The sequence below is a fragment of the Magallana gigas genome, chromosome 2 (assembly GCF_963853765.1).
Source record: "Magallana gigas chromosome 2, xbMagGiga1.1, whole genome shotgun sequence".
Lineage (NCBI taxonomy): Eukaryota > Metazoa > Mollusca > Bivalvia > Ostreida > Ostreidae > Magallana > Magallana gigas.
Genome location: NC_088854.1, coordinates 41,885,419 through 41,903,157, shown reverse-complemented (window position 1 = coordinate 41,903,157; position 17,739 = coordinate 41,885,419). Strand labels below are relative to the sequence as shown.

General features: G+C 35.8%; 2 protein-coding genes across 4 annotated transcripts in view; one reads left to right on the top strand and one right to left on the bottom strand.

Annotated features, from left to right (window-relative positions):
- Positions 1-17,202, top strand: part of LOC105317791 (A-kinase anchor protein 7) — a 32,059-nt gene extending 14,857 nt beyond the window's left edge. For all 3 annotated transcript variants that reach the window (XM_011414519.4, XM_011414521.4, XM_066076694.1), the window contains exons 3-6: positions 14,097-14,233; positions 14,381-14,538; positions 14,940-15,053; positions 16,681-17,202. In XM_011414519.4, coding sequence (XP_011412821.3) covers positions 14,097-14,233; positions 14,381-14,538; positions 14,940-15,053; positions 16,681-16,832 — 561 coding nt within the window. In that variant the 3' untranslated portion in view covers positions 16,833-17,202. The remainder of the gene's footprint in view (positions 1-14,096; positions 14,234-14,380; positions 14,539-14,939; positions 15,054-16,680) is intronic.
- On the bottom strand, positions 8,895-11,414 carry LOC105317789 (D(2) dopamine receptor A). The gene is made up of 2 exons (XM_020063029.3): positions 10,979-11,414; positions 8,895-10,465 (listed from the first exon to the last, which is right to left on the bottom strand). The coding sequence occupies exon 2, from the start codon at positions 10,450-10,452 to the stop codon at positions 8,968-8,970; it is 1,485 nt and encodes a 494-aa protein (XP_019918588.3). The 5' UTR covers positions 10,453-10,465; positions 10,979-11,414; the 3' UTR covers positions 8,895-8,967.
- Positions 17,203-17,739: the final 537 nt, after the last annotated feature.

Here is a 17,739-nt window from a genome sequence, read left to right as displayed (position 1 = left end):
GTTATATAGAACGCAGTTCGCAATTCAAAATCTAGAATTCATACTTGGGGCCCGCTTGCCTTATATGCAATTGAATAGTGAACTGCGTTCTAAAGAACGCAGTTCGCAATTCAAAATTTAGAATTCATACTTGGGGCCCGCTTGCCTTATATGCAATTGAATAGTGAACTGCGTTCTATAGAACGCAGTTTGCAATTTAAAATTTAGAATTCATACTTGGGGCCCGCTTGCCTTATATGCAATTGAATAGTGAACTGCGTTCTATAGAACGCAGTTCGCAATTCAAAATTTAGAATTCATATATATTTGGGGCCCGCTTGCCTTAAATGCAATTGAATAGTGAACTGCGTTCTATAGAACGCAGTTCGCAATTCAAAATTTAGAATTCATATTTGGGGCCCGCTTGCCTTATATGCAATTGAATAGTGAACTGCGTTCTATAGAACGCAGTTCGCAATTCAAAATTTAGAATTCATATTTGGGGCCCGCTTGCCTTATATGCAATTGAATAGTGAACTGCGTTCTATAGAACGCAGTTTGCAATTCAAAATTTAGAATTTCAAAATTTAGAATTCATACTTGGGGCCCGCTTGCCTTATATGCAATTGAATAGTGAACTGCGTTCTATAGAACGCAGTTCGCAATTCAAAATTTAGAATTCATACTTGGGGCCCGCTTGCCTTATATGCAATTGAATAGTGAACTGCGTTCTATAGAACGCAGTTCGCAATTCAAAATTTAGAATTCATATTTGGGACCCGCTTGCCTTATATGCAATTGAATAGTGAACTGCGTTCTATAGAACGCAGTTCGCAATTCAAAATTTAGTGCGATTGAATAGTGAACTGCGTTCTATCTAGAAGAACGCAGTTCGCAATTCAAAATTTAGAATTCATATTTGAGGCCCGCTTGCCTTATATGCAATTGAATAGTGAACTGCGTTCTATAGAACGCAGTTCGCAATTCAAAATTTAGAATTCATATTTGGGACCCGCTTGCCTTATATGCAATTGAATAGTGAACTGCGTTCTATAGAACACAGTTCGCAATTCAAAATTTAGAATTCATATTTGGGGCCCGCTTGCCTTATATGCAATTGAATAGTGAACTGCGTTCTATAGAACGCAGTTCGCAATTCAAAATTTAGAATTCATATTTGGGGCCCGCTTGCCTTATATGCAATTGAATAGTGAACTGCGTTCTATAGAACGCAGTTCGCAATTCAAAATTTAGAATTCATATTTGGGGCCTGCTTGCCTTATATGCAATTGAATAGTGAACTGCGTTCTATCTAGAACAATTCAAAATTTAGAATTCATACTTGGGGCCCGCTTGCCTTATATGCAATTGAATAGTGAACTGCGTTCTATAGAACGCAGTTCGCAATTCAAAATTTAGAATTCATATTTGGGACCCGCTTGCCTTATATGCAATTGAATAGTGAACTGCGTTCTATAGAACGCAGTTCGCAATTCAAAATTTAGTGCGATTGAATAGTGAACTGCGTTCTATCTAGAACGCAGTTCGCAATTCAAAATTTAGAATTCATATTTGAGGCCCGCTTGCCTTATATGCAATTGAATAGTGAACTGCGTTCTATCTAGAACGCAGTTTGCAATTCAAAATTTAGAATTCATATTTGAGGCCCGCTTGCCTTATATGCAATTGAATAGTGAACTGCGTTCTATCTAGAACGCAGTTTGCAATTCAAATTTAGAATTCATATTTGGGTAGTTTTTAGCTCACCGAAACGAAGTCGGGGGGAGCTTATGCTATACCCTCGGCGTCGGCGTCGGCGTCCGAACCTGGTTAAAGTTTTTGTTGCAGGTCCTGTATCTAAGTTATTACTTGTCCTATCTTCACCAAACTTGCATGGATGATGCATCTTGACCTACTCATGGACTTGAAAGACCTGAATGCTGAATCAGGGCCACGAGTTTCAGATGCTGGAGGAGGTTAAGGTTTTTGGAGCAAGTTAGAGTTTTTGGTGCAGGTGCCCTCTGATAGCAATTTATAGGTTACTACTGGTCCTAACTTTACCAAACTTGCATGGATGGTGCATCTTATGATACTGATGCATCAGACATGCTTTAATGCTGAATCTGAGCCTTAGGTTTCAGATGCTGGATGAGGTTAAGGTTTTAAGAGCTGGTTAACGTTTTTGGAGCAGGTGCCCTTTGATGATTATATCTTAGTTATTATTGGTCCTAACTTCACTAAATTTGCATAGATGGTGCGTCTTATGATACTGATATACCTGGCAGGCTTGAATGCTGAATCTGAGCCATAGGTTTCAGATGCTGGATGAGGTTAAGGTTTTTAGAGCTGGTTAAAGTTTTGGAGCAGGTGCCCTTTGATGATTATAACTTAGTTATCACTGGTCTTAACTTCACCAAACTTATATGGATGGTGCGTCTTATAATACTGATGCACCTGACAGGCATGAATGCTGAATCTGAGCCATAGGTTTCGGATGCTGAAGGAGGTTAAGGTTTTAAGAGTTTGTTAAAGTTTTTGGAGCAGGTGCCCTCTGATGATTATATCTTAGTTATTACTGGTCCTAACTTCATAAAACTTGCATGGATGATACGTCTTATGATACTGATGCACCTGGCAGGCTTGAATGCTGAATCTGAGGCGTATGTTTCGGATGCTGGATGAGATTTATTTTTTTGGAACAGGTCACAAATGTTATAGATAATAGCTTGCATAGTTGATTTAACTATAATATTAATGAACTGCAGAGGTAGCTTCAGATGCAGATCTCCATTATCAAAGTTGCTAAAAAAATTATCCTATCTAAAACCTGCTTGATAGATGTGTTCGTTGTTAAATGATATAATATGATTCCTATGATATAGTATTGTATGATATGATACACTATTGTTTTATATGATACAATATTATATCATATATTATATTGTAAAAAGTTATATGATACGATATGATATTGTATCAATTTTTTTTGTACATTATGATATGATATTGTATTGTGATATTGTTATGTATAGTATTGTTTATCATGATACAATATTGTATAATATGATATTGTATAATATCACATATATTATATTTTATCACATGCTATTTCATATGATATTGCAACATAATATAGTATCATATGATATATTGTATAATATATATCATATCATATGATACGATATTGTATGAAATGAGATTGGTTTATATAATATATTATTATATCAATATATGAAAATGTATTATATGATATTGTATAATGTGATATTGTATCATATAATACAATAAAGTATACTATGATATTGTATGATATAATATAGTACTATATCACATGATATTGTATCAATTGATATGATACAATGTTGTAGCTAATTTTATTGTATCATATGATACAATATCCTACATTGTGTTAAATATGATACAATATCATACAATGCAATATCATGCTATAATATTATACAGTATAATATTGTGATGCATTATGTGATATGATATTGTATCATATATTATTATAATGTATCATATCATATCAATATCATAATATATTATGATATTGTATTATGTGATCAAATACAATAATGTATAACAAGATACAATGTCATATCATATGTTACAATATCATATTTCATCATTATTTATTACAGTATTTTATTGTAATATATGATATATATTGTACTGGTATCATAGGATGCAATATAGTATTTCATATTATCGTATTGATAAACATTGTATCATATAATACCCTATGAAATGAACATATGATTATTATACAATTTTTATTATATGATATTGTTATACGATATTTTGTCAAAACAGTATCCATGTATATCCAAGATCATTAACTATGATTTTCAAATAATATGATAAAGGTGGTCTCATAAAGGTGATTCCTCAAAAAGGTGATCCTTCGTCTCGGTGAGCTTTGTAATCTGTTATTACCTATGTTTAAGAATCGGGCTTATATGCAATTGAATAGTGAACTGCGTTCTATCTAGAAAGCAATTCGCAAATCAAAATTTAGAATTCATATTCGGGACCTGAATTTTTCAGGGGCATCTACTAGTGGTATTTCACTACCACTGTGAAAATATGGTGATGCAGTTATCTATAGTTTCTGAGAATCGGGCTTATATGCAATTGAATACTGTAGTTTCATTGATATTCAAGGGCATCAATTTTCGTGGATAAAGTGAAAATCACAATATCAAGTATACGTAAATTAGTGGCCAATGAACCTATCAATACAAAATGTTTATTAAAATTGCACTTCAATGAATATTTAATTTCGTGGATCAACTAAACAATGATCCACGAAATTCATATCCTTATCTAGTGACACACTAGTAACTATATTTTTATTCATATGCACTGATAATAAATGAAAATAATATATATATTTCAAAGTACATTTTATTTATTTTTTATCCATGCTTGCGTGCATGCATATTTCAGCATGCGCAGTCTAATATTTCCGGACACGACTTCCTACTAGACTGTGAAACTTGCAAAGTTGCGTTAGCGCGACGGCGTGTTAAGCAAAGTTGTGTTAGCGCGACGGCGTGTTGTGCAAAGTTGTGTTAGCGCGACGGCGTGTTGTGCAAAGTTGCGTTAGCGCGACGGTGTGTTGTGTACATGTGTTAGCGCAATGTCTCGTTTATCTGAACGCGATGTCGCGCTAATGCAAATGGCCCTATCCGGACACCATACAGATCTCAAAAACTATAGATTACTGCATCACCAAATTTCACAGTGGAAGTGAAATACCACTAGTAGATGCCCCTGAAAATTTCGGTCCCCAAAAATGAATTGCGAACTGCGTTCTAGAACGCAGTTCACTATTCAATTGCATATAAGGCAAGCGGGCCCCAAATATAAATTCTAAATTTTGAATCGCAAACTGCATTCTAGATAGAACGCAGTTCACTATTCAATTGCATATAAGGCAATCGGGCCCCAAATATGAATTCTAGATTTTGAATTGCGAACTGCGTTCTAGATAGAACGCAGTTCACTATTCAATTGCATATAAGGCAAGCGGGCCCCAAGTATGAATTCTAAATTTTGAATTGCGAACTGCGTTCTAGATAGAACGCAGTTCACTATTCAATTGCATATAAGGCAAGCGGGCCCCAAATATATATGAATTCTAAATTTTGAATTGCGAACTGCGTTCTAGATAGAACGCAGTTCACTATTCAACAATTTGAATTGCGAACTGCGTTCTAGATAGAACGCAGTTCACTATTCAATTGCATATAAGGCAAGCGGGCCCCAAATATGAATTCTAAATTTTGAATTGCGAACTGCGTTCTATAGAACGCAGTTCACTATTCAATTGCATATAAGGCAAGCGGGCCCCAAGTATGAATTCTAAATTTTGAATTGCGAACTGCGTTCTATAGAACGCAGTTCACTATTCAATTGCCTATAAGGCAAGCGGGCCCCAAGTATGAATTCTAAATTTTGAATTGCGAACTGCGTTCTATAGAACGCAGTTCACTATTCAATTGCCTATAAGGCAAGCGGGCCCCAAGTATGAATTCTAAATTTTGAATTGCGAACTGCGTTCTATAGAACGCAGTTCACTATTCAATTGCCTATAAGGCAAGCGGGCCCCAAGTATGAATTCTAAATTTTGAATTGCGAACTGCGTTCTATAGAACGCAGTTCACTATTCAATTGCCTATAAGGCAAGCGGGCCCCAAGTATGAATTCTAAATTTTGAATTGCGAACTGCGTTCTATAGAACGCAGTTCACTATTCAATTGCATATAAGGCAAGCGGGCCCCAAGTATGAATTCTAAATTTTGAATTGCGAACTGCGTTCTATAGAACGCAGTTCACTATTCAATTGCCTATAAGGCAAGCGGGCCCCAAGTATGAATTCTAAATTTTGAATTGCGAACTGCGTTCTATAGAACGCAGTTCACTATTCAATTGCCTATAAGGCAAGCGGGCCCCAAGTATGAATTCTAAATTTTGAATTGCGAACTGCGTTCTATAGAACGCAGTTCACTATTCAATTGCATATAAGGCAAGCGGGCCCCAAGTATGAATTCTAAATTTTGAATTGCGAACTGCGTTCTATAGAACGCAGTTCACTATTCAATTGCCTATAAGGCAAGCGGGCCCCAAGTATGAATTCTAAATTTTGAATTGCGAACTGCGTTCTATAGAACGCAGTTCACTATTCAATTGCATATAAGGCAAGCGGGCCCCAAGTATGAATTCTAAATTTTGAATTGCGAACTGCGTTCTATAGAACGCAGTTCACTATTCAATCGCACTAAATTTTGAATTGCGAACTGCGTTCTATAGAACGCAGTTCACTATTCAATTGCATATAAGGCAAGCGGGCCCCAAATATGAATTCTAAATTTTGAATTGCGAACTGCGTTCTATAGAACGCAGTTCACTATTCAATTGCATTTAAGGGAAGCGGGCCCCAAATATGAATTCTAAATTTTGAATTGCGAACTGCGTTCTATAGAACGCAGTTCACTATTCAATTGCATATAAGGCAAGCGGGCCCCAAGTATGAATTCTAAATTTTGAATTGCGAACTGCGTTCTATAGAACGCAGTTCACTATTCAATTGCATATAAGGCAAGCGGGCCCCAAATATGAATTCTAAATTTTGAAATTCTAAATTTTGAATTGCGAACTGCGTTCTATAGAACGCAGTTCACTATTCAATTGCATATAAGGCAAGCGGGCCCCAAATATGAATTCTAAATTTTGAATTGCGAACTGCGTTCTATAGAACGCAGTTCACTATTCAATTGCATATAAGGCAAGCGGGCCCCAAATATGAATTCTAAATTTTGAATTGCGAACTGCGTTCTATAGAACGCAGTTCACTATTCAATTGCATTTAAGGCAAGCGGGCCCCAAATATATATGAATTCTAAATTTTGAATTGCGAACTGCGTTCTATAGAACGCAGTTCGCTATTCAATTGCATATAAGGCAAGCGGGCCCCAAGTATGAATTCTAAATTTTGAATTGCGAACTGCGTTCTATAGAACGCAGTTCACTATTCAATTGCATATAAGGCAAGCGGGCCCCAAGTATGAATTCTAAATTTTGAATTGCGAACTGCGTTCTATAGAACGCAGTTCACTATTCAATTGCATATAAGGCAAGCGGGCCCCAAGTATGAATTCTAAATTTTGAATTGCGAACTGCGTTCTATAGAACGCAGTTCACTATTCAATTGCATATAAGGCAAGCGGGCCCCAAATATGAATTCTAAATTTTGAATTGCGAACTGCGTTCTATAGAACGCAGTTCACTATTCAATTGCATTTAAGGCAAGCGGGCCCCAAATATATATGAATTCTAAATTTTGAATTGCGAACTGCGTTCTATAGAACGCAGTTCACTATTCAATTGCATATAAGGCAAGCGGGCCCCAAGTATGAATTCTAAATTTTGAATTGCGAACTGCGTTCTATAGAACGCAGTTCACTATTCAATTGCGAACTGCGAACTGCGAACTGCGTTCTAAAAACCGATTGCCATAATATTCAAAGAATGATTACTTATATTTATATAATTTTAGGCCATCGTACGATTCAATATTTAAATATAAATAAGAAAACCCCGCCGGCGCCTCATTTTGGCTTCATTTGTATTATGGGTTATATAGTACAAAATCGATACGTAGTGTTATCACAGGCAAAGACACTAGATAATGTGTATATAAAATCTTATTTTCATGGAATTCTGACTTAAAGGCATGGTGTGTGGTTAATTCTAGTTAGAACTTATATACATTATTACATCAAACAGATTTTTACCTTTCAACCGGCTGTAAGACTGATCGAGCGCAATGCACGGATTTCTTCAACGTATGCGACACATCAAACAATTGTCATATTTTAAAACCGTCGTCCTAATATTACTGTTAACGGCCACGGCATCTTTTCTACTCAAACTTATATTCTCTGAACCAATACATCATTATGCAATGGCATAGTCACACCTTACCGGATAACGCTAATAAATGGAGACGTTTAACCAAAATAAAAACAACAATTTCGATTGTTCATTAACGAAGGTCGATCGACCTTACCGATCTTGGAGGTTCCCGAGATCCATATAAAACGGGATACTGAAAATGCTCCGTTCAAGCGATGGTCAAATGACGTTCCATTGACGAACTATGAGCAGTTTGGTTCAATAAACGAACGAGCAACACATGGGAAACTTCCGAGACTGTCTTTAAACGGTAGACAAACCGGTTGTGTACCGGTTACTAGTACGTCAAAGCCAATAACGTGTATTCTTTTCACGGCCGGTCATTATCCCTTTGGGAATCGGGTTCATCGGACATAAACGGACGACAACGGCAGTATACTGGCTATCCAGTACAATGAAAACCATGTGAGTTCCAAACAAATCGCATTCAAATGTATAGGCGGACACCTTGGTCCGGTGGTGTCTAAACTCTCTGCTGGATCTGTCGAACTAAAACGGATCAAGAAATGCATGAAAACGGTGACGAATTGATTGAAAAAATTGCCATCCGTTGGCCGTACGGTAGCGTGTGACTGGGACTTGTGTCCTAGACACATGTGGCTTCTTTCTAGCATTATACCAGTTGTAATCAGTTGCCGGACAGCCCGATTTTGCTTTTATTCCTTCCTCTTTTTGCATCTTACTTTAAAAATTTATTCCTAAATGAATGATTAAAATAAGGTCAGTTGAGCAGACTTGAAGTAAAAGTGCTCGCTCACGCATGCTGTTCAATTTGTTTGCTGAACCTGGCAAACGCAATCAACGTCATGACGTCATAAGGAAATCAATCCATGCTATAACATACCATAAAATGTATAAAAAGACCGACATAATCCAGTGTCCAATGTTAAACAAAATTGAGATAAGCTAGCATCTTATTTAAGCGTAATGAATAATAGTCAACAATATTTTATTTTGAATCTGAGATTTCCTAACAATAAAAATTTTTTTGGAGACAGAAAGAAGTCAAGAATTAACAGAATAACGAGTTTTCCGAGAATTGAATGCAGATAGTCCTGATTTAATCACTAGATAGCACTCCTGTCTGAAATTATTATTCACAAAACTATAGACGATTGAGTTCGTGGACATACTGAGCATGTACGATCTAATAAACAGCTGATAAATGTTCTTCTGTGGTCTAGTGAGTCTTAGATACAACCCGGGGGACGTGTACCTAAGAATTACGATGACGCAATAAGGCAGAAACGTCAGTATGTATACAGCGGTCACAACACATAGCATCACCAGGGTCTTCCTTGTACCAGAACGAGGCCCAAACCTCATGCTCTCATTGGATAAGGACTCAAACCTCAACTTTCTTCTGGAACACTGACTTAATCTTGAACCGGTAGATGGCGCTCTGGTCGTTCTTTTTCGCGAGAACGAGTTTCTAAATGATTGTTGCCTTTTCTCAGTTGGTGATATTTTCGCTGATACTATTTGGTCACTATAATAGCTACTACTACGATTACTTCCCGAATTAAAAGAATTGCTTGACTGTAGTTTGTTTTGGGCTCTCGGAGTTCTGGGACTATCAACAAACACGTCATCTTCGAGATTTTCGTCTATGTCTGTCAGTGCGTTCTGCGCTTTGATTCTACAGCTAGAACAGCTGAAATTGTTCTTAGTATTGCAGCAACACGAGTCTATTGAACACCTTTTAAATGAGATCGAGGAAGCAAACCTTCCACTTCGGCGAAATCTAAAGGAATTCCTACGACTCTGGTGAATGGAACACCCAATCATGGAGTAAATTACTATCAAAACAATGTCCACAACAAGAGTAGACACAATCAAGTAGATACCATGCCAGAAAGGTTTAATGGATTTTTGGTTCAAAATATAATCGTCGTCTATGAGACAGGTTTTGGAGAGGATACCATGGTGAACATTGGTGTATGTTCCAAAAAGAAACAAAGCCGGCCAAGTCGTTAGAACAGCAATAACGAAAGAGAAAGCAAGGTAAATTTTACATCGCGTGATTCCAAATAATGATCTTTTAAACGTGTATCTGATGCCAAATAATCGGTCCAACGCAATGCCGAGCAGGATCATAGTAGAAAAACAATTCAGATGATATGTCAGCCAACGGGAGATTTTGCAGAGAATTGGGTAGTCAAACGATGTGATATTCACCAACAACGCAATCTCGAAAGGCATCGTAGACAGACAGTTCAACAGGTCGACCCAAGCAAGAGTCAATATGAATAAAGTAGACACTTTGCGTTTCCTCTCCCATTTCCGGTTGTAGACGCAGCAGGTTAGGATATTTCCGGTTACTCCGAGGGGCAGAAGAAGAGAAACATAAACCAGGGACGGCAAAAGCTCGGAGTGAAGTACGCTGACGAATTCTTTCTTCTGCAGTGATTCAGTACTTGTATTCAGGATGCCGACCCTTGAGACCTCTTCGTCCAGCCTATTTGACGAGGGATTCACGCTCAGATTCATTGTTCAATTTTGTCTACAAACAAGGAATGTTTATCAATATAGATAAATCATTTTGCAAGGGTTTATTTTTTCACAATCAGATTTATTGTTTTGTGTTCTAAAGTTTTAGAAGTGGATCATTTTAATTTACTTAAGATCATAGTTTTTCACAATTTTACTTGTAGATTCGAAATCTTTACTAAAATGATATTCTAATAAGCAGAATTATGCCTATGCTATGCAGAGAGAAAAAACCCAATAATCAATTATCTAAAATAATAATCTTGAAAGGGAAGGACTTTTTGTAATTTTCTCCAATTTTATAGCCCCTCTGCAACATTAAAAACATACAGAGCACATTTATCTATATGTATGAATATTGCTTAACTAAATTTTTCTTTATGCATAGCAATTAAGACATGGAAACAAATACATGTAACAGTATACTTTAGATGAAGCATAAGTGATTTGTTAAATGAATACGTACATTTTTGGAGAAAAGTTTTTGATATTAAATAATTTATAACTGTTGTGATTAATATCTTACTTGAGTGAAGCGACTCTCTTCCTAAAGCAGTAAGGTACCATCATCTGTCATTCTTATAGTTTTCATTAGAAGGTCAACAATGACGGTTTAACGTATTTAGCTAGTTGACTTCCGTTCAACGCCTCTTTTGTTAGAAAATCACGCGTTTCAATTTACAATGAAAAGGGGGAAAACCAGATGTTAAATGAAGTACTAGACTATTTTCGGCCATAACTGTAACAGGACCTTAAAATTTCAATGTTCGAAAGCACTGTAAACATTTTTTTAAATTTTTGAATACTTCATATAATGCGCTGCTATGAAAACGGTTTAAGTCCAGATATTTAACTTGTACGGTGGCCCGAGGATTTCGAACATTGACGTCATGCAGTTGACAAAAGATTTAATATAGAGGTCACGACAAGCACCCTTACTGGTTTTGTTTGCAAAGGTACCCCACTGAAATCCCGTTTTTAACGAAAAATGGAGTCTAATACATTTCTTCAATTTCGCAGACAACTGTTTGAAGATTACATTGTTGCGTACATTTGTAATTTTCATCTAAAGCGTCTCAAACCAAGACCTACAGTCTGCATTACTCTGGGATAATACTGTACATATTAGTCGTAATTCGCGACGATGGGTGCAACTGAGATATTAAAAAAAACAACGTTACATACCAAAATTGCTAGGTTTGATGTTGCAAATTATAACCTGTTGGAAGTTCTGACTCTTTGCAAACGTGTGCATTATATTATGTTTTTCTTCAGACAATACATCAGAGGGCATGATCATTTTTTTTTACATATATACTTGAATTTAAAACTTTGGAATAAAAAGTCTGTAATCAATTGTATTGTAATTTATATATCCCCTAATTTGGCGAAGCAGTAGACATGGGTTTTGGTCACGAAATCCCCCCCCCCCAAAAAAAAGAAAGAATAGTAAAAGATTGCGATGTAAAGCTCTATGCAATGAAGTATCTTTGGATTTCTTTAATGTTAAAAAAAAACATTTAAAAAAAAATAATAAAGGTTCTTTGGGCTGTTGTTTTCCTAATTATACCCCCCGCAAACGAAGTTTGGGGGGTATATAGGAATCACCTTGTCCGTCTGTGCAATTGTGTCCGGTCCATATCTTTCTTATGGAGAAACATTGGAAGTTCTTTATTCACACAAAGGTTGCTTATGACCTAAGGGTGTGTCATGACCTTGACCCAAGGTCATTCGGGCAAGGTCAAGGTCACTGGCAGAAAAAATACAAAATTCGTGTCCGGTCCATATCTTTCTTATGGAGAATTATTGGAAGTTCTTACTTCACACAAAGATTGCTTATAACCTAAGGGTGTGTCATGACCTTGACCCAAGGTCATTTGGGCAAGGTCAAGGTCACTGGCAGAAAAAATACAAAAAATTGTGTCCGGTCCATATCTTTCTTATGGAGGAACATTGGAAGTTCTTAATTCACACAAAGATTGCTTATGACCTAAGGGTGTGTCACGACCTTGACCCAAGGTCATTTGGGCAAATCAAGGTCGTGGGGAAAAGTAGTGCAAAATTCGTGTCCGGTCATTATCTTTCTGATGGAGAAGCATTGAATGTTCTAACTTCACACAAATATTGCTTATGACCAAAGGGTGTGTCATGACCTTGACCCAAGGTCATTTGGGCAAGGTCAAGGTCACTGGCAGAAAAAGTGCAAAATTCGTGTCCGGTCATTATCTTTCTTATGGAGAAGCATTGAATGTTCTTACTTCACACAAATATTGCTTATGACCAACAGTTTTAAAAAAAATAGAGCAGTTGTTATTTATGGAAAATGGACGATGAAATAGATTCATCCAATATTTTCTATAATTGGAAAAATACATGCATTATGATTTTTTTCTTAGCGGGGGGTATCAATTGTGAGCTTGCTCACAGTACCTCTAGTTAGTATTTGCAGATGGTCGTTATATTTTAACTTTTTCCAGCTTTTGTGTTTTTAAAACGGGTGAAATGGTTTCAAAATTTCCAGGCCAAGGTTGACGATCTGCAGCCAGCGGCGTGTACAGCGAAATCCACAGGAAATGAAAACTGTGACAAAGATAAACAGACTTTGAAATTTAAATCTCCGGTTCAATACTTGTTTACTGTCAAAAATGACCTCGAAATACCCATTATATCAGTATGTGTCCCAAAGGTTTATCAAGTGAAAGAATATGACAGAGAAAAAAAAGATGTAATGCTTGTGTTTTAAAATTAGTTTAATTTTAATTAAGCATTGAATGCCTATTTTTGGATGACGTCGGTCCTTTAACACACCAAGCGGTGCAGTCAAATTGAATGCCGCGCGTTTGTATTTTTCCATAAATAATCAGAAATCAAAGTCCTAGATTATGCACACCTCTGATATATGTACAATAAATCTGCAAAAGAACAACTTCGTATCTTGAAAACTGTAGAAGGAGTTATCTGTACCATTGGGGTACCCTATATGCAATAATTTGCCAAAAATGACTAAGTTCAACAGCTGGTATTTTTTTCATAAATTATCAGAAATCAAAATCCCAGCAATATGCACACCTTTGATATATACACAATTGGTCTGCTAAAGAACAACTTCCTATCTTGGAATTGTTGGAGGAGTTATCCGTTTAAAAAAGGGCACACTTTTTGCAGCCACCATCCTGGCCGCCCGCCCGCCCGCCATTTTACCATTTCAATAACCGGATTTTTCCTTTGGAAAAAACCGGTTAAAAATGGATAGATTTTTAAGCTAAGATATTGGTATTTTTATTCTTTTATTCGTTTATTCTTAACTATGGTTAATGCCCGAAAATACCCGGTATCATATTCAAAATTTTAAGGTAGACCTGATCAGTAATCTGTTGATCCTTTAGATGCCTCCTTAAACTTTGTGGCGGTATGTTAGGGTACTTATTGATCTTTTAAAATTGAACAAAATAGGTCTCCTGACAATTTGAATTCAATCAAAGATATCATTGTGCTCAGATTTTATGTTAAGATACTTAATATGGTTCTGTTTCGCCAGGGTGTAGGGAGGAGACAATTTTTAGGTGGCATTACCAGTAATTTGGGTGATAGGACAAATAAGCAATCGTTAAAAGATGGCTTAACTATTGAAACTATATTTGCAGATCAAACAAAATGTGAGGGAGATTCAGGAGATCATATTAGCGAAGGAAGAGAACCTATCCACGGCGATGATCGGGATAGACACCCTTCATCTTACACTGGGTGTATACTATCTGGAGGATGGATTTAGTATTATACAGTAACTAACTAACTAACCAATTATCAAACTAACTCCGTCTCTCTCTCTCTCTCTCTCTCTCTCTCCTCTCTCTCTCTCTCCTCTCTCTCTCTCTCTCTCTCTCTCTCTCTCTCTCTCTCTCTCTCAAGTTATTTCTATTTCTCCTAGGATTAAGAGAGCCTTGGACAAGTTTCACAGCCAGTTGAAGGCGGCGGATTTCGTTCCTCCATGTCTCAAAGTGTCTACATTAGGGCATTTTAACCATAAAGTTCTATATGCGTCACTGGAAGAGAACCAGGGTCTTGAAGAACTCAACACGCTTGTCAGTTAGTACTTAGAGATATCATATCGGTGATTTCTGTGTGAAATGCAACTCACAAGTGCATACGTACACAAGTATACACAGCCATCATAATGTAAACACCGGCCAAATGTTAGTATGTATACTATATAGAATTATTACATTTTGAGCCTATATAATAATTATACAAAGTTTCAAAAATACAAGACTATTTCTAGTCAGAAAATGCAACAAATTTATTTTAAGCAATAATGATAAGTCTGACTACTAGTATAGAAAAATGCACGTATTTGTGAGATAAGCATAGAGTCGTCCCGTCCCACTGCCAATGTTGCATCATTGCTGAATGTAAAAATTGTATTTAGTAACGTATCAAATCAGTCAATATTACCAGTATCAGTTGATTCTATTCACTATTCCTTACAGATGGCGTTAGAACATCGCTGGAGAACGATGGCGTATTTACCGCAGACGATAGGTATACGCCCCATGTGACCATCAGCAAAATGTCCAAAGACATGTATAGGCTTCGAAAATTAGGTACATTGTTGTCATAAACTATAATGTACGTCCGGTAGTAAAATTCAGTTTTGTAGACGGAGTTTAAAACAATGATGGCGGTTTTAATATTTCTGTTTTAAAATGACGATTTAAAATCGAATTATTGGTTTGACCGGACCGATATAGTGCTTGGTTGGGTTGCAGTCAATAAGTAAGGAAAATGTGCAATTGAGAAAAAAAGACCGACACAATTTCATTACATAAAACATGGAAATTTAATGTAACTTATACAAAATCGCATTTTAAATGAGAAGAAGAATAATGACATTACCAAGTCTAGGTATCCTTACACTTTTAAAAAATCTCTGTTTGTGATACTCTACGAATTATTTGTATTAAATTGTAACAACGAGACCAATGTCGAAAACGTATCTATTTCCCCCAACGTTATGTTCGATTTGTGTACAGAAATCAATTGACTAGGGTTTTATTTTACAACATTTAAATTTTTGAGTATCTTTTCCTGTAATGTTTCAATTTTGTTGTATGCAGTCCAATAAATTCAAATGACGTATAACTGGGGCACAAGCGGGGTTTGCTTATTCATATTAACATAATAAATCGTACAATTGCTGAAAATTATAGAAATATAAGTAACGAGGAATTATTCTTAGAATATTATGAGGTGATAATTTCGGTCGGTTGTGATCAAATCTATCATAAAGTCCTTTGGGATTTATTGGATTTGACCACGCCCCGACCGAAATTATCACCTCGTAATACTCAGAGAATGATTCTTTATTCCTTAAGTCTATAGTAGCAAATTAATCTATAAAGAATGAACTCAATAGCTACCCAATAGCTCAAATTAAATAGGGTAGCTATTGAATTCATTCTATAAATAAACGGGACTGTGAAAAAATACATGATTGCATGATTAATAAACATTAACATGTAAAAGGATTTTCAACAATGAACATGCATAGTTATACATTTATATATTTTATACTCCTAATTAAACGCGAGGAATTAATATTCGCGTAAAATCGTGAAAATCATCACGTTTTGCGGATTCTAAAATTACGCTTTTGGATTTTTTTTCGGAGAAATGTTAACTAAAGGAAACAATGGTGAGAATTCGGCTTTCGCAATTTTATGTTCTTGCGATTTGATGCAAAACGGTTGAAACGTGAAAATAAATACACGCGTAAAGTAAGGAATCTACGGTTTATGAATGAATGATGAAAGTTATTATATCATTTAGGTATTTTTGTCTCTAATTATAGTTTGTTCTTGACGTAAACGCCCACTGAGTGTTTTCATGTATTAAGAATTCCGTAGGTGTCAAAACGGAAACACAACCTTAAAGAACACCATAACCAGCAAGCTTTCATAGAAATGCATTTTGTTGCAGTTCTTTTTTTCAGATAAGCGAAAGTGTGCAAAAATGCGGTGAACATATGACCTTTGACACACTCGAATACTAGACTCCGTATATCCATGCTATTGTTATTTGTGTTTACATCCATATATACTAAGTGGATGTAAACACAAAAGCTTACAAAATAATACAACTGATGATATCATATACTAGTATGTATGGCAGACATTACACGATTTGAATAAAATTTAACAGATTCATAATTGGGTGTTTTTTTTCCAATAGGCGTGAGCAGAATCGACCCCTCCCATTATCAAGAAAAGCGAACCGCTTACTTCGGACAACAAGTTGTGAAAAGTATCCAACTCTGTGCAATGAACGTACCCAAAACCGAGTCTGGGTATTATTACGTGGAGCATGAGATCATGTTCTCCTAGGGTAGGGATACCCCCTACAGCAGCTTGCTTAAGGCAGCTCAACTCGCAGCTAGCCAAGCCATTGTGTGAACTTGGTGCTATTTCTATTTTTGTTAAATATTTGTACAAAAGGTGTATGTCATTTTTGATATTATATAATTGGACAATAAATATTATGTATTATTTAACTTTAAATTATTGCAACAATGATTTCGACAAATTTTTTACTAATTCTAAGTATTTATAGACAAAGTAATTTTATTCACACTGTCACTATTTATTTACATGTAACAATAAAGCTGGTATAAATTTGAGGTTTTCGTTTGTACAAGGAATCTAGGACAGTTAACATGGGCCTTGGTACTCACAAATAAAATTCTTCATCCTTGAATTATTCGTCATTTTTAATGTAACTGTACATAAATGCTCATCGAGTCTTCACTTCTAAATACTAACAGGGTGGATCATTGAGAGGCCATTGTATGGTGGACGTCTAGAAAGTTTTTAAAACTTTTGTTATTTAAACATGATTATATTTTCATTTATTTTTAAAAGATTTAATTTTTAAAAAATATTTGAAATATTCTATTATTATAAAAAAAAAAAAGTCTTAGAAATACTAAAGGTAGCAGAAAGATATAGGTCATGCTATCATTAAATATCTTAACATTGATTGAATGATAAAAAAAATATTGAGCAGAAATATCTTGGATCTGAAACCCTTGAGAGAAAAGTGTCATATATTTTGGCTTCAAAATTTGAAAATACATGATACATTTTAGACTCTGTTGGTCTACACTTGTAAAAAAGAGCCCTGTATAAAGATAGTAGTAGATGGATTTTCAAATTTTGAAGCCATAATATATGGCACTTTTCTATACCAAATAATAGTTCATGGCTTTAATCATATCTAAAATATGCTTACCAC